The sequence below is a fragment of the Suncus etruscus genome, chromosome 3 (genome assembly GCF_024139225.1).
Source record: "Suncus etruscus isolate mSunEtr1 chromosome 3, mSunEtr1.pri.cur, whole genome shotgun sequence".
Classification (NCBI taxonomy): domain Eukaryota; kingdom Metazoa; phylum Chordata; class Mammalia; order Eulipotyphla; family Soricidae; genus Suncus; species Suncus etruscus.
Window position 1 is genome coordinate 68,291,690 of NC_064850.1, and position 24,694 is coordinate 68,316,383.

General features: G+C 53.5%; 2 protein-coding genes across 2 annotated transcripts in view; both read left to right on the plus strand.

The window, feature by feature from the left end:
- The first annotated feature begins 2,021 nt into the window (after window positions 1–2,021).
- Window positions 2,022–16,815, plus strand: LAD1 (ladinin 1). Its single transcript, XM_049770803.1, has 13 exons — window positions 2,022–2,097; window positions 2,240–2,263; window positions 6,114–6,146; window positions 6,455–6,566; window positions 9,144–9,281; window positions 10,933–12,220; window positions 12,683–12,787; window positions 13,687–13,727; window positions 15,423–15,522; window positions 15,600–15,746; window positions 15,952–16,035; window positions 16,170–16,244; window positions 16,444–16,815. Exons 1-13 carry the CDS (start codon window positions 2,022–2,024, stop codon window positions 16,447–16,449), a joined length of 2,229 nt encoding a protein of 742 aa, XP_049626760.1. The 3' UTR covers window positions 16,450–16,815.
- Window positions 16,816–23,243: 6,428 nt separating this feature from the next.
- The window catches only part of TNNT2 (troponin T2, cardiac type), a 12,560-nt gene continuing 11,109 nt past the window's right edge, over window positions 23,244–24,694 (plus strand). Inside the window, exons 1-3 of the mRNA XM_049770804.1 lie at window positions 23,244–23,278; window positions 23,678–23,688; window positions 23,789–23,803. Of these exons, the coding sequence (XP_049626761.1) occupies window positions 23,244–23,278; window positions 23,678–23,688; window positions 23,789–23,803 (61 nt within the window). The remainder of the gene's footprint in view (window positions 23,279–23,677; window positions 23,689–23,788; window positions 23,804–24,694) is intronic.

Here is a 24,694-nt window from a genome sequence, read left to right on the forward strand (position 1 = left end):
CAACCCTAGTTGTCTGTGCTCTCTTGCCCTGTCCAGCCAAGAAACAGCTGAGCTGCCTTTGCCCCTCCACAGTCTCCAGCCTAGACAGAGACAGCATGAACAGCTGTCTCCGTCTTCTGCACCCCAACTCTCTCGGCAGGGACTAGCTTCCAGCCGCTATTCTGCAGCTGTCTTAAAACTTAGAACCGCACAGCTTTCTCTTGGGTTCTCTTGGGGGACCCAAACTGACTGGGTGGTGGGCTAGGGAGGTGCTGAAGCTAGAGGGCGAGGCGGGAAAGGGCGCCCCACTGTCCCATCTCCCCATCGAGGAACCCTGGAGCTGTGCTGCGTTCTAAACCCGAGCATACGGTCCTCTGCTTCTCGCTTTTCCGCTCTGGGGTTTCTCGGGCTCCGTCGCTTTTTACCGACAGCGAGCTCAGCCGTCCACCATCCGCGGGGAGCCCCTCCCCGGCACCCCGGGGCCGCGACACCTGCGCGGGGAAGGCGGTCCGACTGGTTCGCAGCAGGAAGCGGGACGTCCCGCCCTGGCCGCGGGCAGCGAGCGAGCAGCCAGCCCCGCGCGTCCGTGGGTCGGCCGGCGCCCCCTCCCGCAGCCTGCCCGCGCGCCCGCCGGCCGGCCGGCCCGTCTACCTGGGCCCGCCGGGGCGGAGATCAATGCGGCTTTGTCTGCGCCGCCCACACCCAGGGGCCGCGCCGCTCCCCGCCCGGGAGGCCGGCAAATGGGCGCGCGCGGGGTGATCTCAGCGACCATGTGACCTACCTGGGCCGGCCGGGAAAGGGGCGCAGGTGTGCGGCGCCCGCCCCGCACTGCCAGGCACGCGGCGGCGCCGGCTCCAGCATGTTCGCGGGCAGGAAGGACTGGTCGGCGCTGTCCAGGTGAGCGCCCCCCGCCCCGCGCTGGCTGCTCTTAAGGGTGGGGGTCCCGACTGGGGGACTCCTCTGCACCTTCCTTGCAAGTCGCTCAGGCACTGAGGTTTCTTTCACACGGGGTCCCTGACCTCCAAAGCGCTTCCGCCCGGACCCCCCACCCAGGAGGGAAAGGGGGTGCTTGGAGGAATTGCGTGGGGCTGGGCAGTCACCTCCATGCATGCCCCGAGAGAAGACCCTCCCCACCACCCCGCCGCTTGCACTGCTCGGGGTTCCCTGCCTAGTGCAGGGGATGCTCCCCCCTCGTTGGCAGGAGTGGGATGCAAGTGTGTGTGTGTGTGTGTGTGTGTGTGTGTGTGTGTGTGTGTGTGTGTCATATTGGGGAATGTCTGGGATAGACACTAAAGACTCTGTGCTTTAGTCTTTCCTGTGAGCTAGTCCCTCAAAAGTGCCAGGGGGTGGACCCTTGCTGACTGTTCAGGATGGGGGGTTCAGAGAAGTCTGTTGGGTGAGGGCTCACGTACCCCTAAGGAAACTAGGGATACTAAGGAAGCTAGGCCTCTTCCTTTTATCCAGGGTTGCCAGGCTGGAGGGGGTAGGGCCCTTTATGCAGGCGCTGACCTTGACCCTTAACTTTCTTGCTTTTTTCCAGGCTTGGGGCTAGGCCCCCCCCCACTCCTTCCCTCCATACTTTCTGGCGCTGAGGGAGTGTGTGTGTCCAGCTTTTAGCCCCTCATGACCTCCTGTTTCTGTGCAGCACAGTTGTCAGGGCACCATCAGGCCCCCACCCTGCTGGGCTCACAGAGAGGAACAGCAGTTCAGGGCTGGGGTGGGGCTCCTGCAGGGATGGGTGTGCCCGGGTGCGGCTGGGGTTCAAGGCTGTGGACTCTGTGGGTATGGGGTATCTCTGCCCTGGAGGTGGCATCTCTGCGTGTGTCTGGTTTACTGTGGGCCTCTACGTGTGGGCACGTTGATGGAGTGGGGAGGGGGAAGCAGGGTCGCTAACCCGAGCCTGGAGTTTCGGGCCTCTGTGTCTTGAGTTTGAGCATGTCCGGAAGACTCGGGACCAGGACAGACTGAAATGCCAACCAGACCCACTTGCCTGGAGCTGGGGCCCTCTGGGCCACGTGTGATTCTGTGTGGGGAGTGGCTACATGAGAGCTGGGGACGGCCAGGCCCGGTCCCGTCAAACAGGCATGGTGATGGACGTGGGCTCATGTGGCCGCAGGGGTGGGACCGTGTTCCCACGGGGAACCAGTTTTGCCACAGGAGCCCCTGCCCACCCCAGTCCTTCAGGAGCCGGCTGGCAGCTGCTGCCACTCCTCTGATGGGCACCTGGAGTGAGGACCGAATGCTCCTCGGCTCTTCCCAGGGGACAAGCCCCAGCGGGTGCAGTGTGAGTCACTCACTCCTGTCATGCAGCCTGAGGGTTGAGCAGGGCCCCCTCCCAAGATCTCACTGGGGAGAGGAGGCCCAGCTGCAGCCACCCTGAGATCACCAGGGCTCAAATGCTCTGGTGGTGGATGGTGCTGTGCAGTAGGGCCTGGGCTATGGCCTTGTCCTTTCTTACCTGGGCTGGGCCTATCTGCAGGGGGTGAGCTCCTGGCACGGAGGGGCAGAGGTTAATCATTTCCCTGCTGGGCCATGCAGCTGCCCTACTGCCCTTCCTTCTGCCCTGACATTTCTCCTTAAAGATTGAGACCAGCCCTCCTAGAAGGGGCCTCAGTGGTCACCCATGGTGACCCCGCATGCAAAAGGGGCATCAGTGGCCTGCTTAGCTTGGGGGGTTGGTCAGCCTCAGAGCTGGCTGGAACAAACTGTTTCTTTTTGCTCAGAACTAGTCTAGCTCCCAAGGAAGCCTGCATATCCCTTTCCTTGAACCCAGAGACCCCACAAATGCTTCTGGGGCAGCATCTACCATCTGCCTGACTCTCCCCAGAGCTGTTGAATCTTTTTGTTTGGTTTTATTTTTGGGGGAGGCATACCTGGCAGTGCTCAGAGTTTACTCTTGGCTCTATACTCAGGAATCACTCCTGAGTGATTGGTGGGCTTGGGGGACCATGTGGGATGCTGGGGATCTAACTTCAGTTGACTGCTTGCAAGGCAAGTGTCCTATCCACTGTACTGTCGCTCCAGTCCATGTTGAACCTTAATTAATCCTGTCATGGGCTCATATTTGCATTCACCATGGATGGAAAATAATAGTAAAGGTACCTTTACGCACTTTTGAAAGGTTTGGAGTAATAGTACAACAGGTAGGGCATCTACCTTGCACACAGCCAAGTTCAATCCTTGACACCACATAAGATACCCCAAGCCTGACAAGAGTGATCCTAGAAGCCAAGAGTAAGCCCTGAGCACAGCCAGGTGTGACCCCCAAACAAACCAAAAATGATCTACTGCTCCTGGAGGGAGATGGGCTCTAGGGAGGGTACCTCAGTGGGGGAGACCATCAAAAGTTTAGATGGTTTTTCAGAGTAAGATGTTTCAGAGATAAGAGGATGGAGAATTTTCTAGAGTAATGACTTCAATTTCTAGCCCACAGATCTGGCTGGGCCACAAAAGTAGGTAGGTTGAAAACCACTGATTAGCCTATTGGTTGGCTTTAACTGTGGGTCTGAATCCACATGCAAGATGCAGGATGGTCTGCTGGTGTTGAAAAGTCCTGGGGATGCCATTTAAATCATTGAAAGGGCTCAGGATGGTCTGAATCAGGTTGGAGAAGAGCATCTCTCAGGGTCCAGAAGGCCAAAGTAGGGGAAGGAGCCCAGGGGGAATCAGTAGGGGCAGCTAGGCAAGTAGTGACTTCAGCTCCTGAGCAGGGGTGTTCTGTGGATGCACCTCCAGGCTCTGAAGAGTCAGCTGTAGAGCTTTAAGAAGGTGGCACTCACTCTGCCTTGCCTCCCTCAATCCCCTATCCTGCCTTTCTCCAATCCTCAGAACATCCTTTCCTGGGACTTGGGGTTGTGGTTAAGGGCTGTTTTGAGACGGATGTGATTGGAAGATGAATTCTTTTGTCTTTTGTTTGCTTGTTTGTTTTTGGGCCTCACCTGACAATGCTCAGTCAGAGGTTCCTCCTGGCTCTGCACTCAGGAATCATTCCTGGTGATGCTCCAGGGACTGACTATATGGGCTTGAAGATTGAATCCAGTTGACCATGTGAAAGGCAAGTGCCCTACCCACTGTACTATCATTCTAGCCCCAGGATTCTTTTTTCTTTTCTTTTCTTTTTTTTTTTTTTTTGGGCCAAACTCATTTGATGCTCAGGGGTTACTCCTGGCTACACACTCAGAAATCGCCCCTGGCTTGGGGGGGGACCATACGGGATGCCCAGGGATCGAACTGTAGTTTGTTCCTTGCAAGGCAGACACCTTACCTCTAGCACCACCTCACCGGCCCAGGATTCCTTTTTCTTGGACATTTATTCAACCCCATGAATCTCAGTTTGATAGTCTGCAAAATGAAAGAACCCTGGCATGACCTGAGCTTGAAGTCATTGGGGTTTTCCTGTTCTGATTGATAGCATACTCAGATGTTCTTGTTTTTGATTTCCTTATTATTCACAATGTTCAACAAGGTTTTAACTAGCGTTTATTATTGGGGCTCGGTCATTGTGTGGGCCAAGGCCCCTCCTGGTACTGACCTTGGCCCCTCCCGGCTTCCCAGCCCATTCATTTCCTCCTCAGTGACTTGATTTTGGATAGAATGTTATCCCTCCCAGTTGGGTGGTGCCAAAGGGACTTCTGTTTTCAGGGTTATGTGATGTGGGAGTGAGGCTGGCAGCCCCGTGATTCCTTGCAGGTGACCCTTCCTCCTAGGGGAGTTATGAGTTCTCCATGTGCAGTTGGGGGGACCTTCCTGGATACCCCTTCTTCAGAGACCCTAGGGCTAGTTGTGGAGTGAGTCATTTCCCCCTGTAGATCACACACCATATATGGAGGATAAACAAACAAGCTGAAAGGAGCTTGTGGGAATGGGGTGACTGAGGACCCAGGAATTCTCCAGACCCGCCTGGGGTGTGGTTGGGTAGGGAGCTGGGGCCTCACAGGTCACTTTCCCCAGAGCTACAGTCCTGAAGGCTGCAGAAAAGGAGAGGGCCTCCCTGAGAAAGGCAAGCCTCCCTGAAAGTTAAGTGCTAGAGACCAGCTCCTGGGAGACCCTCAGCTGGAGCAATGAATGAGGAGCAGCCACACTGGGGCTATGGTCATGGTTATCTGTGTCAGGGGCTGGGGACTGTGTGGGGCCTTCTCCAGCTCCACACAGGAAGCCACACTCATCTGTAGCTGGCATCATGGGTTAGAACAGAATGGTTCGGAAGCTTCCCTTCCAAAGACAGCTCCTTGCCTGTGTGTAGGGGGCACTGAGAATTCACCCAGTCTATCATGTTTTGATGAAGGCAGAGGCTGAACAACACAGACCTCTGGAGAATGGGGGCAAGTGCTGCCCGTTGACAAGGGATCACCAGGCCTCTCCTGTCTCAGTTCAGGGAGAAGATGCATTTATGGCAGGAGTGCATGGTCTTTCCCAGTTTCTCTCCTTTTCATTGGTCCCTCTGTGACATGCAAAGTGTCTGTAATGTGTGCATGTGTGTGTTTAGTGTGTATGTATGAGATTCCACTGAGAAAATCTTCCCATAGTTCCTTTACTCTTCTGCTTAGAACAGCTTCTCACAAGAAGGGTTGTAGCTCCCCAGTCCACCCTCTTGTGTCCTAGCACCTCCCTCCTGACTAGACCAGACTGTCTATTTTTCTTTTTGTTTGTTTTTGAGCTACACCTGGTGATGCTCAGGGCTTATTTCTGGCCCTTTACTCTGGAATTATCCTGGCTGACTTGGGGATATGGGATGCTGGGATTAAATCCAGATTGGCCACATGCCAGGCAAGTGCTCCAGCCCTTTCATTTCTGTTTTTCAAAGAGACTGGGAGTCCCATGCTGATGTCTCTCCCAAGAGTGTGGGGGAACCATATTCCTCCCTGGTTTTCTCTCAACTTCAAGCCAAATTTTCCTTTTACTCTCCACTATCTCACAAGCCAGAAATAGAACTTGCTTCTTCTATTCTGCACCTCCTTGATGTTCCCCATTTCAGAGTCATGCAGGGATGGCACAAGTCAAACGTGGAGGCATTTGCTGTGGTTCTACTTTTCCTCACCCCTCATTCCCATCCATTCAATTCACCAGCACCCTTGTAGGTACTGTCTCCAAAGGGTGCATTTTCCCCCCTTTTCCCCATTTCCCCATTTCCCCAGTGCCCCATTTCCAGCCATATAACCCTCAGTTGGGTGAGCAAAGGAGCCTTTTGAGGGGTTCCCTGTCTCCTCTCTCTTCTCAAAGTTGCCCCCCCCCTATTCCTGCTGAATCCATGCAGTCCCAATTCTGGCCTGGCCTTGGCTATGGCTTCCTGTCCCCTGGGCCTCTGCACCGCTGTGCCCTCTGGTTCTTGCCTGTTCCCGGGGCCCTTCCTGGGACTCAGACAGGACTGCATTCTTTTGCATCACTTACTTCTGACTTGGCAGCTTGTCTTCAATATTTCCTGTTGGTGGTCTGGCTTCCCTATGTCAGGTTAGATCAGGTTTGAGTTCCTGCCTAGGCACCCCAGTCTCTGGGGCCTTGTTGGCTTGTGATCAGAGCTCAGAAAACTACCAGGGAGCATGTGAGTATCAGGGTTCCAGCCTGCTGCTGGATGTCACACTGGGGCTCATGTGGGCCTCCCAGGTCCTCCCGTGGCCATCCCCCATTCTTTCACTTAAGGGAGAGTAGTGAAACCTGTGCGTAGGCAGGGCTGGAAGCCAGAAGGGCAAAGCTGCCTGGCAGACCCAGAGAGCCATCCCTGTGCAGTTGGCATGATAGATTTGGGGTTTGGCGTGGGTTGTTTTTCTTAGAGACACGTGTTCCCCCTAATCAAGGCTCGCCTTCCTGGTGCTGGAGGGAGGAGCCCAGGAGGAGAGGCTGGGAGAGCGGGTTTGGCCTGTGAGAGTGGAGGTAATGCTGGGAAGGAGGGAGGGAGGGAGCAAGGATCCTTTTCTATAATCTTCTCAGTGGGCCCCAGACAGCTGGAGGATGGCCCAGGACAGTCCTGGGGGAAGCAGTCCCAACTCCACACCCCCTTAACACCTCCACTTGTCCTCTCTACTTTCACTTACTCAAGTCCTGTTCCCCATCAGGACCCTGCCAGGTCAGAGATCCCAGAGAAACCTTCTAAGTCTATTGCTTTCTGATTGTCTCAGAATGTCTGTGGCATCTCTTTTCTCCTAAGAAACAACTCAGGCACTTGGGGGGTAATTCAGGTGCTTTGGGATAATCTAGGCACTTGGGGGTAACTTGGGTATTTTGGAGATAACTTGGGTACTTGTGGTAATTCAGGTATTTTGGGAGAATTTCAGATATTTTTAAAGATAATTCAAGCACTTTGGGGGTAATTCATGGCACTTTGGGCACTTTGGTATCATGTAGGTGCTTAGATGAGGGGCTGAGTGGTGGCACTTTGGTCTCAGGTGGTTTTTAGTACTTTGATGGGGGCAGTGGGGCACTGAGAGGTGGTTGTGAGCTTTGGTGGGGATGGCTGGGCTGAGTCCACATCTCAGGGTTGTGGCGATGGTTTCCAGTCTCCTGGCCCATCTACTGCAGCTGCCCTTCTAGAATTTGCACTGTGGTTGGGTGGACTAGGGGTAGTAAGGTAAGGTGGTGGCATGTATAGATAGTTGTCTAGATGAGCCAGGATGGGACAGTTGGAGAAGGTAGAGGTGGGCTCTTGAGTATGCCTAGCGGTGTCTATGCATGAGGGGCAATTAGGGGCCAGAGCAAAGAAGGAGAGTAAAGAGCTCTCACTTCTCATCGCGTGGAGGCTCAGAGGACCCTGGAGTGAGGGGTCTCAGCACTGGGCTCTGTCTGGTGAGTCTCTGTTCCTGAAAGTGGACAGTAGACCCAAGGATATTTCTGTGCTTTTCCATTGAGGCTAATTCTCACACAAGTCCAGGACATGCTTGTCTGTGGGCCGCTCCCTGTCCTGCTTCACAGTTCCATGTGAGGCCTGAATGAAATAAGGCCTTTGGCTTTCCTGGCTGGCATTGCCCCCACCCCTGTGCTGGAAATGCTGGTTGTTAATCTGGGGTGGTACTCCTCACATATCAGATAGCGCAGAGCCCAGGATTTGGTTCTCAGGACCTCATGGTTCTCCAAGCACTACTGTGTGTGTCGGTGGGGACTTCTGAGAACCACAAGAATGTTCTGATAGCCCTGAAGTGGTCATTGGATCCCCTGAACATGAGATGAGAGGGTCCCACTACCACCACCCCCAAAATAAAAAGAGAAAAAGGAAAAATGTCAAAGGTTCCAGGCAAGGAAACTCTGGCCTAATTACAATTCTGGCAGCTTTAGAGAAATTTCAGATTATAATGTGAGCCATAAATACAGGTCATACTCAAAATACAAAATATTTTTCTTTTTGGGTGCTCAGGGGCTATAGTTGATGTGGTTTTGGGAGGTTGCCTCTGATGGTGCTCTGGGGATCATTTGGGGCCAGGGATTAAACCAGACCTTCTGCTCAGCCCTCTGAGCTATCTTCTATACCCCTAAAAGGGAAATTTTTCTCATGCTTCATTAAAAAAATACAGAAAAACAGTTGCAATGGTAATAGGTCATTTTCTCAGTATGAAACAAAATGCTATAATTTTTGTTTTTGTTTTTGGGCCACACCCGGCGGTGCTCAGGGGTTACTCCTGGCTGTCTGCTCAGAAATAGCTCCTGGCAGGCACGGGGACCATATGGGACACGGGGATTCGAACCAACCACCTTAGGTCCTGGATCAGCTGCTTGCAAGGCAAACACCGCTGAGCTATATCTCCGGGCCCAAAATGCTATAATTTTTATGTGTTTTTTAAAAAATATTTTAAATTGAATCACTGTGTGATATAATGTTTAAAAGGTTGATGGTTACATTTAAATCATGAAATTTTGTTTTGTTATGGGGCCACACCTGGTAGTGCTCAGGGGTTACTCCTGACTCTGTGCTTAGGGATCACTTAGGGATGTGCTTGGAGGACTATAGGATGCCAGAGATGGGACCCTGGTCAGGTGCATGCAAGGCAAATGCCCCCCAAGCCCCACTGTGCTATGGCTCCAGTCACATGATTAATGTGCTCAAAAATGGTGGCTGCCTGGTCCTTGTGAGTCTGCACTTGTGTCTGGCTTGGAGAAGCTGTGTGTCTAGGGTTCACTGGATGACTGTGCTGCCTGACTAGGTGTTTTCAGGGTGCACTGACCCTCTCCTTCCCCCACAGCTTGACCAGGCAATGGAGTCTGGAGGATGAAGAGGAGCAACAACGCGAGCGCCGGCGCCGTCACCGGGCCCTAAGCTCCACGTCGGAGGAAACGAGTCCCCATCACACTTCGAATGGAGACCATCCAGCCACAGAGAGGTGCTGGGACTGTGCGGCGACTCTGATCCCAGGGAAGGGGCTGGACTTAGCAATGCCAAGTCCAGCTTTGGCAGGGGGTGGGGGCTGCCTGGAGAATGAGTTTAAAGGATGTGAGAATGAAGTTGGGGGACACCCTCCTCAGCACGGCTGGCTCTGCCCTCTGCAGGCACCATTTATTGAGCCCACATTCAGTGGATGTTTCCTGGGCATGATCACTTAATCCTCCTACTGGCCTGGACAAAGAGGTCTCATTAACCCATTTTATAGGTGGAGATTCTGGGTCACAGGGAAGGAGGGTGCCTCCACAGGTGTGGAGATGGGACACCCAGAGATGGCAGGACTCAGCTTTATCTGGTGGTCACTGATAGATTTAATTCCCTCTAATCCTGGGGTTCCCAGCTCATTTGGCCTTCCGGACCCTTTACAGGAAAACAAAAGTCTTAGCATCCCTGGAACTCTACCTTCTTTAAACTAGACTAACTTTAGACTAGCAGAAAGATCCTCTTAAGCTTTTTGGGTTTTGGGTCACACCTGGCAGTGTGTGAGGGGTTAATCCTGACTCTGTGCTCAGGAATCACTCCCGGTGGTGCTTGGAGAACCATATGAGATGCTGGAAATTGAACGCAGGTTGGTTCCATATGTAAGGCAAGCACCCTCCCTACTGTACTATTGCTCCAGTGAAAGGGCCTTACTTGCACCTCAAGACAACTACCCTCCTCTATTCTTCTGAGCATCTTATGGGTGCTCCCCTATCAACCAGCTCTCTCCCTCTATCCTCACTCTCCTAGCTTGCTACCTGGAGTACATGGTTATGAGGGAAAAGGAGAGAGGGCTGAATTTGCCATGGTACTAGGACAGGGCTTGCGCCTGTGGGTTTGCAAATGACAGGCCATGAGCTTACATGCTCCAAATCCCAAGTCAAGGAGGTAGCGCAGAGCCCAGGATTTGGTTCTCAGGACCTCATGGTTCTCCAAGCACTACTGTGTGTGTCTGTGGGGACTTCTGAGAACCATAAGAATGGTTCTGATAGCCCTGAAGTGGCCATTGGATCCCCTGAGATGAGAGGGTCCCACCACTACCACCCCCAAAATAAAAAGAGAAAAAGAAAAAATGTCAAGTGGTTCCAGGCAAGGAGGGTGTGAGGAAGGACAATCTTGTTTTGCAGTGTGTGTATGTGGGGGGGGGGGCACAGATGTGATGCATTGTTCTGGAACCCCTACAAGGTAGAAAAACGGTATCCTGGACCTCACCAATCCTTGGTCCCTGTGTGGTCATCTGCCAGCCCCTAATGATACCTTTCTACACTAAGCTTGTGGTCAGGATAGGTGCTGCCTTCTTGCCTTTTGCCCTCCAATTCCCCCCACTGGATTTGGCACATCCAAAGTACTTGTTCAGTGAGTCTGAGTATTACATGGTGAGACCCTACAGGATTCTAAACCTTTTAGACAGAGGGGGAACTTTGTTCCCTAACAGCCTAGAAGTTCTGGGTATGTGAGAAGTTGACAGTGGCCCTAATTTAAGCGGTTATGTGGGGTAGCCCAGGTCTTGACTTTTCCACCTCTCCTGGGGGGACCTCCATTGAATCGGACCCATCTCAGGCCCCACCATACCTCTCTGATTCTTCTTCCTTCGTCTCTGTTTTTACACTCAGACTGCAGAGCCCTGAGAAGAAGAATTCTGAGAAGGCAGAGACACCCCAGCACCATGGCCCGACCCCCGAGGATGAAGAGCAGGACGTCCAGTCCCTCCTCAGGAAACGGCGGCAGATGCGGCAGGCGGGAGCAGCCCGGTCCTCCATCCTGGAGCAACCGGAAGCTGAGGAGGCCCCAGGTGGCTCGGACCCCCCACAGGCTCAGCCAAAGTCCCCGGGGCCCAAGGAGCTGGACCCTCATTTTCCAGGGAGGCTGAAGCCAGCGAGGCATGACCCCTCGGCCCAGGAGGAGAGTCAGGAAGACCAAGAGCCAGGAGGAGGGAAAAAGGGCGTCACGGACACATGCAAGCAGCCTGTTTTAGAGAAGCCTGTGACACTTGAAAAGAGAATGAACCCTGAGGAGACCCCTATCTCCAGGAAGTCCCCAGCTGTTGAGAAAACATCAGTGCCAAAGTCTATTTTGGAGAGGAAGCCATCGATTCGAGAAAGATCCAGTGCCTTTGAGAGGCCAAGCATAAGTGAAACAGTAGCCATCTCTGAGAAGAAGTCCTCGATTCTAGAAAGATGTAGTGCCTTCGAGAAGTCGCTGGCCCCAGGGGAGAAGTCCGTAGTTCTTGAAAGATTGAGTAACTTTGAGAAAACATCAGTCCCAGGGAAAAAGTCCTCAGTTCTAGAAAGATCCAGTGCTTTAGAGAAGCCACCAGCCCTAGGGGAGAAGTCCTTGGTTCTAGAAAGATCCAGTGCCTTAGAGAAATCACCAGCCTCAGGGGAGAAGTCCTCAGTTTTAGAAAGACCCAATGCCTTTGAGAAGTCACTAGTCCTGGGAGAGAAGTCCTCAGTTCTAGAAAGATCTAGTGCCTTTGAGAAGTCACCAGCCCCAGGGGAGAAGTCCTCAGTTCTAGGAAGATCCAGTGCTTTCCAGAAGCCACCAGTCCCAGGGGAGAAGTCCTTGGTACTAGAGAGACCCAGTACCTTCCAGAAGCCACTGACCCCAGGAAAGTCTGCAGGCATGGACAGGAAGCTGGTGTTTGAGAAAGCACAGATGTTTGAGAGGCCATCAGGCTCTGAGAAGGCCCCTGAGCCACCAAAGCCGGCTCCTAGGAGGACTGGCTCCAAGAGACTCCAGGCACAGGAACAGCCGGCCCCTGAGGGAAACTTATCTCCCCCCGAGGACCAGAGAGTCAGGACCCTTCCTGACAAGGAGCCCACCTCCTCAGCCAAGCCTGGAGATCAGGCTGCAGCCAGCCAACGGGTCCTGTCCACCCGTTTCTCACCCATCACCCTCCAGGTGGGCAGGCTCCTCCCCCATCTCTGGCAGATAGATAGGGCCCCTTCTGACCATCTCCTGCAGGTGGACAGGACCTCTCCTCCCATCTTCTGCATCTGGACAGGGTCCCCTGTTATCCCCTCTGGTTCTGCACGACACCCTCTTGCCCCCTCACTGGCCTCTGGCTTACCTTGCAGCTTCTCCTGATTTTTAGCCAGTGGTATGTAAAGGGATTGCTTGTACTCCATACCACATCCCATTCCAGGCCTGGACTCTCACAGACTCCCAGGAGCTCTTGGATCCTTCCCGAAGCTTTCCTTTCAGAGCTAGATGCCCTGCCTGGCTCCACAGGACTGTCTGCTGTCTCCACTGCACAGGCAGAAGGGCAGCAGGCAGCTAGGAAAGGTGCCTCCGGGGGGCCCCACAGCAGGGGGAATGGAGGCTGCAGCAGGTCCCTCCAGTGACTCTCCCTCTGCTCCCCAGGTGAAAATTCCCAGCGGGGAGGACAAGGCAGATGGGTCCTCACCCACCCAGGCCACATTCAGCAGCTCCCTCAAACGCTCCAGCCCCAGGACCATCTCCTTTCGGGTGAGAACCCAGAGCGCTTTGTCTTCAGAATCTACTGGTGGACAACCCAGGAAACTACTACAGCCAGTGTATCTCAGGACCTTTGGTTAAATATTAGGAGGGTTCCCCCAGACGAGGAGTAAGGGTGCTGTGACTCCCACAGGGGCTAAAAGAAGGCCTGGGGTCCATAAAAGCAGCAGGTTCAAGACCTAGTATGGAGGGCCGGAGAGATAGCACGGAGGTAAGGCATTTGCATTTTATGCAGAAAGACGGTGGTTTAAATCCTGGCATCCCATATGGTTCCCTGTGCCTGCCAGGGCCGATTTCTGAGCCTAGAGCCAGGTGTACTGCCTGAGCACTGCCGGGTGTGACACAAAAACAAAAAACAAACAAACAGAAAAAAAAGACCTAGTATGGGGAATGTGGACAGGTGTGAGGAGCGCCATCTAGCGGGAAATGCTGGCGCAGAAGGTGCTCTTGGGTTGGGGAGATTAGTACCTGCCATCACTTCCTATGCTGGGTTGGGGGTGGGATGGTGGGCTGAGAGCAATGGGGAATCTTGCACCTTTGACTCAGCCCCCCATAGTACAAACTTCAAGTGTGGAGTCCTCATGCACTTCACTGCAGGCTGTACACTTAGGTTCTAGGTTCCTTGGTTCACTCTCTCAACTTTGGCTACATTAGTGACTCTGGTGTGTGCCTGACCATGGGGAGGAGGTAGAGGTTGAGCGAGCGGGCTGGGGCTTGAAGGCTGCCAGGCAGATGGATAACATGTGGCTTAAGAGACCTGGCAACTTTTGTGGGCAGGTGTAGGGGGGCATCTCCAGCCCCCAGCAGGGCCTGAGGGGCAGGAGTCTTTCATGGGAGAGGCCACATTCTCCAGGAATTCCACCTCACCAGTGTCTTTCCTCTCATTTCAGATGAGCCCCCGCAGGGAGAACACGGACGCCTTAACACGCAGGTCAGGGCTAGGGGCTGGGCTCCCTCCGCGTGGGCTTTGCAGTTCTGTGACCTTCTCCCTGTGTCAGGCTATAGCATAGGAAGGGGGTGGGCATGATCTCTGCCCAGGCCTTCAGGTCTGGGGTCAGGACCAGAGGAGAGGCACCAGGAGTGTCTAGGCTGTCGGCCATGGAGGGTGCAGAAGGTCCTCCGAGGGAGGTGGAGGTAGATACTGGAAGGGGTGATAGGCCTGAGTATCCCAGGTTTAATGAACCCCTTCCTTTCTCCCAGCATTAATGTGAGTTTTATTAAAATAACTGGAAAGGCTTTGATATGCTGCTATGCTGGGAATTTCCTGTTCTCAGGCTGGACCTAGGGTGGGTGGGGATGAGGGGCCCCAAGAAATAAGACCCAGCTATAGCTCTCAGGTGAGCTTGTCAGACCAGGAGGTGAGGGTAGTTGGGGGGTTGAGGGGCAGCCCAGAGCAATGACTTCTTCCAATGGGATTCAGGCATCAGCTGGGGGCAGTTTGCTTGCCAGAAAGGAGAAAAGCTTTTTCTTTTGTCTGTTTGTTTATGAGGCACCTGGCAGAGTTCATGAGCTCCAGTCTATTAAACTGTTTCTAGCCCTGGGAATGGATTTTTTAAATTTCTAATTAAAAATGCTTTTTTTTGAGGGCCAGAGTGATAGATAGGGTGCTTGCTTTGCATGTGGCCCACCCCGCTTCAATCTCTGACATCCCATAGTGTCCCCTGAGCCCTCCAGGAGTAAGCCCTGAACACTGCTGGGTGTGGCCCAAAAACAAAAACAAAAAAAGTTTTCTTTTTGAGAGGCCAGAGAGATAGTATAGCAGGTAAAGTACTTGCTTTGCACATGGCTGGCCCAGGTTCAATTCTCTAGCACCCTACATGTTCCCCAACCCCTGCCAGGAGCCATCTCTGAGCACAGAGGTAGGAGTAAGTCCTGAGTACTAACATGTGCACTTATCCACAAGAACAAAACTTTTTTGAGTCTCTCAAGCAATGGTCAGGAAATCTGAGTGCTCTCCCCGGGACTCTTGATCAGTTTTGTCAAAAATTCCAGCAAGGGGCCGGAGAGATAGCATGGAGGTAGGGTGTTTGCCTTGCATGTAGAAGGATGGTGGTTCGAATCTGGGCATCCCATATCTGCACTCTCCATGCCTGACACCCCCATATCCCCCGAGCCTGCCAGGAGCAATTTCTGAGCACAGAGTCAGGAGTAATTCCTGAGCACTGCTGGGTGTGACCCAAAAAGAAAACAAAACAAAACAAAAAATTCCAGCAAAAGTCCTAAAGATATGGGCTGCTCTGGGCTGCTCAGGGTAGGGGCACCTGGAATGAAGCAGGGCACATGCTTCAGCCCTGCAGTAGCTCGCAACTCCCAGGAGCGGCATTTTTAATCCAGGGACTGGCCAGGAGAATGACAGATCACAACAAGCCCAGGATCTTATGTGCACATGGTACATGGAGAGGGAGATTAGAGGCTCTGGAGTCTGGTCATCACAGCCTGCAGAGCTAAGGATGGTAGAGGGGGGTGAGCAAGTAATGGGGGGTGAGAGGGGGCTAGTGAGGAGAAAGTGCTAGTCTGGCAGGTGTGGTCTGAGGTGAAAGGAGGTGAGTTAGGGCTTCTATGCCCGGATGGCACAGTGGGCAGGAGTCTCATGGGACTAAGCCTGTCCTGCCCCCTCACCCTGCAGTGCTAGCATGAGGCTCCCAGCCAGCCCTGGAATTGGAGGCAACCCTGGAAGAGGTGAGAAACTGCAGGAGACACTGCAGAAATACCGCACGGCCGTACAGGTGAGTGGTGCTAGTTGAGGATTGGGGTGGGGCTCCCAGGACTTGCTGCCCTGCTCAACACGCTTGTCTCTTCCCAGCGAGCAGAATCCATCAAGTCCCCTGGCTCTACCCGCACCGAGTTTCTTGTGACTTCCTCAAGTGCCATTAACGTGGCCAACAAACGCAACCTGTTTGAGAAGGAACTGGTCAGCCAGAGCCGAGCTGAGACGGCCTCCAGCCTGCGGGTGAGGGCTGGGTCTGGGGCCTACAACTTTAGCCCCGAACCTCAGCCCAAGTTCTTTCTGGTCATCCAGCCCAGTGCACAAAGTCCATTATTTCTGGTGGCCCTGAGTTTGTGTCCCTGGTGGTAGGCAGAGGGCAGGTCCTCCCAGTCATGCTGGTTGACTGTGAGCAGCAGAGACCAGCCACAGCCACTGTCCCTCTCTCCAGGACAACCTGAAGCTCTCAGGCGCAGTGACGTCCAAGCTCAGCTTGTGGGTCAGCAGGTCTCAGGAGTCCGAGCAGGCCCTGCAGGTACTGTGGCCCTATCTGGGTAGTGTCAGGTTGGAGGGCCTGGAGATGCCAAGAGTGTGGGGTGTGGGGGTCAGAGTCCTCCACCATGGAGCTGGGCAGGGCCCAAGTCCCAAGTTCCCCTTCTATCCATGCAGGAGATGCAGAAGGAACCGGTAGCCACCAAGAGGCTCCAGCAGGAGATGCCAGCAGAGGCCTTGCTGGATGCAGAGGTGAGGGGAATGCTGGGGGTCTCCACTTTACCCCAGACCCCATATCCTGTTCTTGGGTGCTACACAGAGCCCCCATCAGCCAGATCTGGGGCCTCATATGGAGATGAGGCTTGATGCCTTCCCAGAGACCCCTGCTTGCCTCATTGGCCTCTCTCCACCTGGGGGCCATTTCCCACTTCTTATAGCTCTCTGTCCACAGGTGTGAGCAGCGGATGGAACTACACAGCTACGTCACTGCCAGGAACCTCTGATGCTGGCTATGACCTTTGCAACAGCACTCCCAAATCACTCGCACTGCTTTGAACCTTTCCTGCCCCTATGTGGGGCCTGGAATCCTGGGGAGATCCAGCCTGCTCCAGCACCACCAATGGCCCCTTGGGGAAGGTGTGTGCCAGGCCTTCTGTGGGCACAGCTGTGTGGGCCCTGGTCTATATTCCGGATCTACCTACTCTCTTCAGGCTCAGCAGCAACATTCTGGACCCCCCAACTCTCTCCCAGCCACTGCCTCTGTCCCCGCAGCAGCTTCCACAGACTTGTACTGTCTCCTGCTGAGGCCTGAGGTGCCCTCTTTGGTCCCTGGGCCCAAGAGCCAGACTGAAGGGGCTTACATAGCTTTCTCCTCAGCCTTTGTTTCAGGCCTAGCTGGAAGTGTCCTTCTGTGCCCTCTCCCTTCTCCAGAACATGAGTCTCAGGAAAGAACTAATAAACTCCCTCATTTGCAGGTCTGAACCAGGACTGAGGCGGACATGCCATGCGTTCCTGCCTTTCAGACTCCTGCCTTTTGGGGTCCTTGGCCTCATGGTTTTAAGCGGGGAATGGCTGCCTCTTCCTCACAGCCCAGTTGGAGCCACCACCTGGTTGTCAAGCATGGTGATAGAAGAGGGGTAGATCAAAGCTGCCACAAACTGGCCAGTAGCATATTCTCTCCACACATTGGCCCATGCACCTTGACCAGACACCTTCCAAGGCTTTGGAACTGACACCTTCGGGGAGTCAGCCATTCCCTCACTGCCATCCCCCAAAATAAGCACGGCTGGTGCCATCTGAAGTTCTGGTTCTGTCCCCAGCTCCACAAGGTGACCCAGCTCTGTTGGGAGATACCCTGAGCACTGCTGGGTGTGGTCTCAGACCAAATATAGTCTGGATTGAGAGTGAACGTATGTGGGTGTGGGAGAATGTATAAATGTGTAATGACTGTGTCTGTGAATGTGTCTGTGAGTGTGTGTGAGACATACTAAGCTCACCCTCCCACTCCCCCAGCCCATAAGACCCCAGGCAGCCAAGAGAGCTGCTCCTGCTGTGGATCATGGGGTTCAGGGGATCTGAAGCTCTCAGACTCCCAGCTGTGTAGACATCTGTGACCCCATATGATCCATATCCACTGATGAGGTGGTGTCTGGCACCGTCTGCTCAGAATTAGGAGATGACCTGGGGTGGAGACTAAGGGCGACTAGATTCCAGGTTTCTGGGGTGCCTGGCAGCTGCCTCTGAGAAGCAATGCAGGTTTGGGGGTATGAGGGCATGAGGTGGGAAGAAACCCCTTGGAGGAAGTTCATGTAAGCCCCCCTCAGTCCTGGGATCTCACATGTGGCTCCTCCTAGTATTGGTGCATAGTTTGCATTTCCTGTTCTCCCACTAACTGTTTCCTGCTGTCCCAATCTCAGGGGCCTTTACTCTGGGCTCTGGATAGTCAGGTCTAGGTCCAGTCCTCCTTAAAGGGCACTCACCTGGAACAGTGGCTCACTGGAAGGAGCTTATGTCAGGGAGGGTAGACGAGCAATTAATGAATTCTAGAAGAAGCCTGGCCAGGGAAGCCAATAATTTGGATTTTCATATCTTCTGGGATCCCTGGCTTCCTGTTTCCTGCCTGCCCCATGGTGGGGATGCAGCAGCTGGCTGGTGGTTTTAGCTTGTCTGCCACACTCATACAGCATGGACAACCGTGTGGCTGGAGATAAGTCTGGAGGCAGGTACTCAGGTCTCAGAGGCTCTGGGAGACCCCAGGAGACAGTTTTACAACTGAGTGACAGGTGAGATTCTGGGCACAGAGTGGACCAGGAGCAGGTGGCAGGTCTCTGTCAGCAGAGATAATGCTAGGGAACATTGATGTGAGTGACATGGCTACTGTCTCAGGGCCATGGGGGAGAAGAGAAGAGTGGGGAGCAGTGGACACTGGCCAGATGGGGCAGAGAGTAGTTGAGAATAGGTGAGATAGACTGGTGGGGGACAGTAGTAGAAGGTCAGGGTTTGGCCTGGGCCATCCTCAGAGTAGGGATAAGAAGTCTTTCCAAATGAGATGAGGGTGGGAGTACAGCAGGGAAGATGCTCACCTTGCTTAGTCCTCAGCACTGAACACCATCCATCAAGAGCGATTGCTGAGCAGTCAGGATTCCTGAGCACTGTTTATGTGTGCCCCCCTAAAACCAATCCCTTAAAAGAAAGGTTCAGGGGACTGCTCAGACCTGCCTTAGTTTCAGCTTCCTGAACCAGAGCTGCAACATCCCAGATACAACATAAAGCAGTGCTGGTCAGCCTCATCTGGTTCCTGGCCATGTCCCCTTTCCGGATGGAACTTCCTTTTCCACAAGAGTTTCAGCCCCTCTGTACTGGCTCCCAATGTGGAAGAAGGCTTTCTAACATGATTTAGGGTGCATGGTGGAAGTGTCCCCTTGGTATCACGTTGTGTGGAGGTGGTCTGAGTATAACCAGCATCTACCTGCTGGGCCCCTAGCCCAGAGACTTGGAAAGCATCTAGGGAGGCACCTTTACCCCACAACCCCCAGCCCCAACCCCAGTCTGCTGTGGCCAGTCAGGACTACTGGCACCTGCTTATCAGGGCTATCAGGACGGAGACCTGGTTTATGTCACTTGCTGCTCCTTCTGTCTCCAGCGTATCTGTCCTGGTTTTAAATAGCTTTATCTGAGCAGCTGGACAACCACATGGGCTTATATGGAGCGGGGGCCATGTCTCTTTTGGCCCTCTTCCAGGCACCTGCCAAAATAACAGCCGACACCCCCACTCACGCCACAGCCCCCGCCCCTGTCTCCTGCCCCACATTCCTGCGTGAATGTCCGGGCGCCTGGGCCTGCTTAAAGCCTCGGTGTCCTGTCCTCTCCCAGTCCTGCCTGCTGTGACCACAGCCTTGTCAGCGCCTGTTCCAAGGTAAGACTTTGCAGGGAGCCAAGAGGGGGCCCAGGCCTGGCCTTTCCCCAGAGCCTCCCTCTGCCCCCTGGGGTGGCCTGGAGGCCAGAGCTAAAGAGCAGCAAGAATCCTGGGTTCAAATTAGAGAGAGTCAACATGCAGCTGGGCCAAGTGCGGAGACCCTGGAGTTAGCATGATGTGGGAACTGGCAACAGATGTCCCCTCCCAATTTAGGGCCCTGTCCCTTCTCTCCCCGAGGGTTCCAGGATCCTCTGCAGCAGGGAGAATCAAGGAGTACCTCCAGACAGTACTGCTACCTCATGATCAAGTTCTTCCCTCCCAAACACTAAGAATGGGTCCTGAAAGCCCTGAAAAAGGCTGGCAGGCATCCTAGGATACTTGCCCAGTGGACACCGACTTTCATCTCCCTTTTACCTCCCCTTCCCAGGAAAAGCATGGACTAAGCAATTTTCGGTGGTCCTTGAGGGTTCACAGGCCATCCTTGGAGGGGTGAGTCAGGATGGTTGTTTTTTTAGCCCTGGGCTTGGTCCCATCTTGTCCCCACATCCCATGGCACAGACCCTGAGCTGCTGTGTGGGAAGCTGGCTGGGAGGTTGTGTGTAGAGGGTGAGAAATTTCAAAGCACATTCCCAGCCTGTGCAGCTGGGGACCGCCTGACCTGAATTCCTCCTCTGACCCAGGTCTCAGGGGGCAAACCCTCCTTTTGGGGGCTGAGGAGGAATCTGGGAGGCGCCACTGCCCACAGGCCTCACCCTGCTCCTCTGTTCTCCTGGTCAGTCAACAGCTGCAGGCTTAGGGAGCCTTCAAGGGAATGTGGGGGGCCAGGGTCAAGGGTGCAGCCTGCATTCCTCAGAAATTCAGAGTGTTCCTGCACGCCTGAACCTTGAGGCTCCTCTGCTTTAGGGAGCCAGAGAGGGTCAGTGGCTTCAGGTGGGTCACTCAGCAAGGGGTCTAAAATTATGGATGTTTTTCTGCATGGGTTGACTCTTATAACTGACTACTACCTAGGGAGTCAGAAACAGGGGCACAGAGCGCTGCTATAGCTGTAGCCCCACATAAAGAAATCAGACATGAAATCAGACATTGAAGCTCTAACTAATGTAGTCTTGAGGGGCCAGTGGCCTTTCTGCTTCTGTTCTTTCTGCTTCTGTTGTTTCTGCTTTACCTAGAGGCACAGGCTCGGGGAACCTTTCAAACCTTGTCCTGAGGATTTTTGACTGCCTCCTATGCTGGGGATTCCACCCCCACTGCCCGTTCCCTTTCCTCCTCATTCTGGCCTTGGAATTCCTGGCTGGGCTGGTATCTCTCAGCCCTGGCCCCTGCACCTCCCAGGAGGGGCTCCAAGATGCTCTTTCCTTCTTGGAAACAGCCAGATCCAGGGCAGGCGGATGAGAGAAGAGAAAGGGGGGGGGGACCTCAAGGAACTGAAGCAATAGCACAGCGGGAAGGACATTTACCTTGCACACAATTGACCCAAGTTCGATCCCTGGCATCCATATAGTCCCCAAAATCCTCTAGGAGTGATCCCTGGCCACAGAGTCAGGAGTAAAACCTGAGTATCTCCAGGTGTGTCCCCAAAAAACAACGAAAAAAAAAAGGAGATACATCCCAAATGGGCCCTCACAACCACTTTTGTCCCTCCTAGGGCTCAGGAAGCAGCTCCTGTGTGAGGCTGTGAGCCTGGCCTCCTGCTCTGCCCTTGGGCTATGCTTGTCTGCCATGGGACCCCCAGCCTCCCACGGCAAGGTGCTTTTCTTTGGCCACAATCAGCCCCAAGTCCCATTTGGAGACCCATAGAGGCTCAAATGTTCTTCCAGAGATCAAGACTCCATCTCTCTTCTGACTCTCACCCCCTGCCTCAGGGAGCCAAAATATGGTTTGAATTTCTGTCCACATAGACCACTGTCCCTTGCACCCTACTTGCTGCACCTTTGGGACCCAGGGAGGGTCCTGACTGGATGCAGTCACGCTGGCTGTTCCAGAATCTTTCAGCTGGACTAGACTCAATAGAGCAAGTTGTAAAGGGCCATGGGTCTGAAGCCTCCAGACAGGGCAGCTGTTTCTTTCAACCGCAACATACCCCAACAGGTATATGCAGGTGGGCAGAGCCCACTTCTGAGTCCACTGTCTCCTCCATACAGACATCACCAGATTCCTGAATCCTCCCACGAACCAGCTCTGGAGCAGGTGGTGGGGTTGGTGGGATGGTGCGGGTGGATGGTACTGGCCTGGTGTGAACTGTGACCAGTGCCCTGGGAACTAATAGTTCTTGCTGGAATGTTTCTCCCAGTGGACACCTGGCCTAACCCAGAAGGGAGGCCAACCTTTCGAAGGAGGAAAGTGCAGCTCCCATGGCTGTTTTCCCAGACTTGCCCATGGCAAGTTTTCCCAGACCTTCCTATTCACAGTTGTCACTTTGGTCCAGGCAAAGAGCCCAAAGGCGCCAGAGCAGACCTACTGTGTGTCAGGGCCAGGGAGGTGTTAAATAAGCTGCCCAAAGACATACAGCAAGTGGATGGAAGAGGGTCCACAGCCCCTGCCTGAGCCCATAGCAGTGGGCCCTCCTGAACCCACTTTCTAAGGTGCTTTTTTGTCTGTGGTAGCAGAACTGCAATTAGAGGGCAGAGCCGGCCAGCCCTGGCTTCTCCCCAAGCACTTCAGATCCATCTCACACTGCCAGGGCTTTTGTGTGTGTGTGTGTGTGTGTGTGTGTGTGTGTGTGTGTGTGTGTGTGTGCATTTCACACTGCCAGGGCTTTTGGTCATGTGTGTGTTGCATGTCATGTATATCTATGTAATGATGTGTGACTGTGTGTGTGTAAATGACTGGTGCTAGGTGTGATTTTGTGTCTGTGTATGATTGTGCTTCTATAAATGATTATGTGAGTGCGTGTGAGTATGGGTAAAAGACAATGCATGTGAGAGGGGTTGTGTGTCTGTATGATTGTGTACCTATATCTTTGTGTGATTGTTTTTGTGTTGTGACATCCTATCCAACTTTCACCTGTGAGGGTTCAGTCAGACAAGACTAAACTTACTCCTGGTTTTGGTTCTGGGCTACCCCAGGACATGGGGAGCCCACAGAGGCTGGCTTGGGGACCATATGCAATGCTGGCAATTAAACACAGTCAGCCACATTCGAGGCAAAGACCCTCTCCATTTTACTATTGCTCTGGCCCCATGCAGGAACTTTTACAGAGATGAGTGGACCATACCCACACAGAGGGTACAGCTCTGACACTCTCAACTCTATGCTTCTCTAGCTGGGAAGGATCAGGAGATAAGGGGTGTTGCACATGATCAGAGGTTTTAAGTTTTGGCTTTGTTTTGGGGACCACAACTGGGGAGCTTTCCTGGTACAGACCATGCAGTGTTGTGAATCAAACCTGGGACACCCGAATTTTCTTCAGCCCCTTCCCGTGCCCCAAGGTTAACATAAATTTAGGGGGAAACACCCAGTTGTATTCTAGGCTTCCTCCTAGCTCTTTATTTAGAGTTCACTCTTGGTGGGGCTCAAGGGACCTTACGGGATTGCCAGAGATTAACCGGGTTGACTGCATACAAAGCAAGCATCCTACTCGCTGTAATATTGCTCGGTCCCAGGGATCTGAACAGGAACCCTAAAATGCTGAGCAGTTTGCCTGGCCACAGGTCAGGGTTAAAAGCAGCATAAACTGGTCACTGTGCTGGGGCTGGCTATTTCTCTTGGTCAAGAAGGAAGGTTCAAGTCACACATCACAGACAGCTGTGGGGGGTTGCATTCACCCTAGGCTTTTCTGGGTCTGAATGTTTCCTCTGGACCTTGATTTTCTTCTCTTTCTGGAGGGAGAGCAGACCATGTCGGACACGGAGGAGGTGGTGGAGGAGTATGAGTGAGTATTGGGGAGTAAGGGCCTGCCCCACTGTGCTCTTCATGCTCTGGGATGTTTGGGGACTCCTGAGATGAATTCTTATCCTCCTCTGTGCTTCTCTTGGAGCTGAGGGTGCTGGGTAAAACTCAGGCATGGGGCAAGGAATTAAGGAAGGAAAGATGCAATGCCAAGAGGGCTGGAGATAGGCCAGAAGCCCCATATGGAAATGGAGGCAGGAAAGTTGGATTGAAAGTACCCCCCAAGCAGGGGCTAGTGAGGCCCCATAAGACCCAGTGTCATCATGCCATCGTGGGCACTGTGCCCGTAACAATCCTTCTGTTGTCCTGTCCTGGAGTGCCCTGGGGGTGGGCTGTGCTGGCCAAGAGCACCGCTGCCTTGACACGTGTTCTTTGCTTGCAGGGAGCAGGAAGGTAAGCGCAGCCCTCTGGTCATGGGAAGAAGCCCGGCCCAGCTCGAGACTGACACACCTTTTCTCTCCCCCACTGCACCCTGACTTTCTCCTCTGAGCAGAAACTGCTGTGGGAGGTGAGAACCCCTCAGGGGCATCCCAGGAAACCAATATTCCAGGGACCCTAAGAAAACAGCCATCTGTCCCAGCCTCCCATTTTCTACTGGACTCATAGCTAAGGTCTTCCTGCCTTCCCTTGGTGCCTTGGCTCTGAGACAAAAGTTCAGCATGAAGGTCTAGTCAGCTACTCCTCCACCCCGTAAATAATGTTTCCATAGAACCACCACTTTCCCTCTGGATTATTTTTGCTATTTGAAGGTTGGAGGTAAAAAAACAACAACAAACAAACACCAAAAACATACATAATCCGCCCCCCCCCTAGATTTTTGGTCATATCCAGTGGTACTCAGGGGTTACTCCTGGCTCTTCACTCAGGAGTACACCCTGTTGGTGATTAGAGCACCATATGGGATGCTGGGGATCAAATCCAGATTGGCTGAGTGCCAGGCAAGTGCCCTCTCTGCTGTGCTATCTTTCTGGCTACAATCTATTTTTATCATAAGATTTGAAATGCTTTTAGCTGGAGCAAAGCAGACCAGTGCACCCTATCCCCCACCCCACAGGTGTCCATCATGGACTTGGGGCCCGCCTAGCTCTCAGCACTGTTGCTGGGTCCTTCAGAAAGACAAAGCGATTTGAAATGTAGCTGCCACACCAGGTCGCCCCGAGAACGTGTGCTGTGATGATTTTCCACAGACTCTTGTGTCTGCAGTCACCAGAGCATCTCACACAAGCAGATCCAGCCCTTGCTTTTTGCCTCAGACCCTGGGTTTATCCACCTTTCTCCTGGGTGTGGGGATCCACACCTTGCTGAAATAACACCTTCCCCACCCCGTGTATTTAACACATCAAAGTGATTAAGAAGCCTTATCATAACCCCCAATGGCTGTCAGCACCCAGACTTTTGC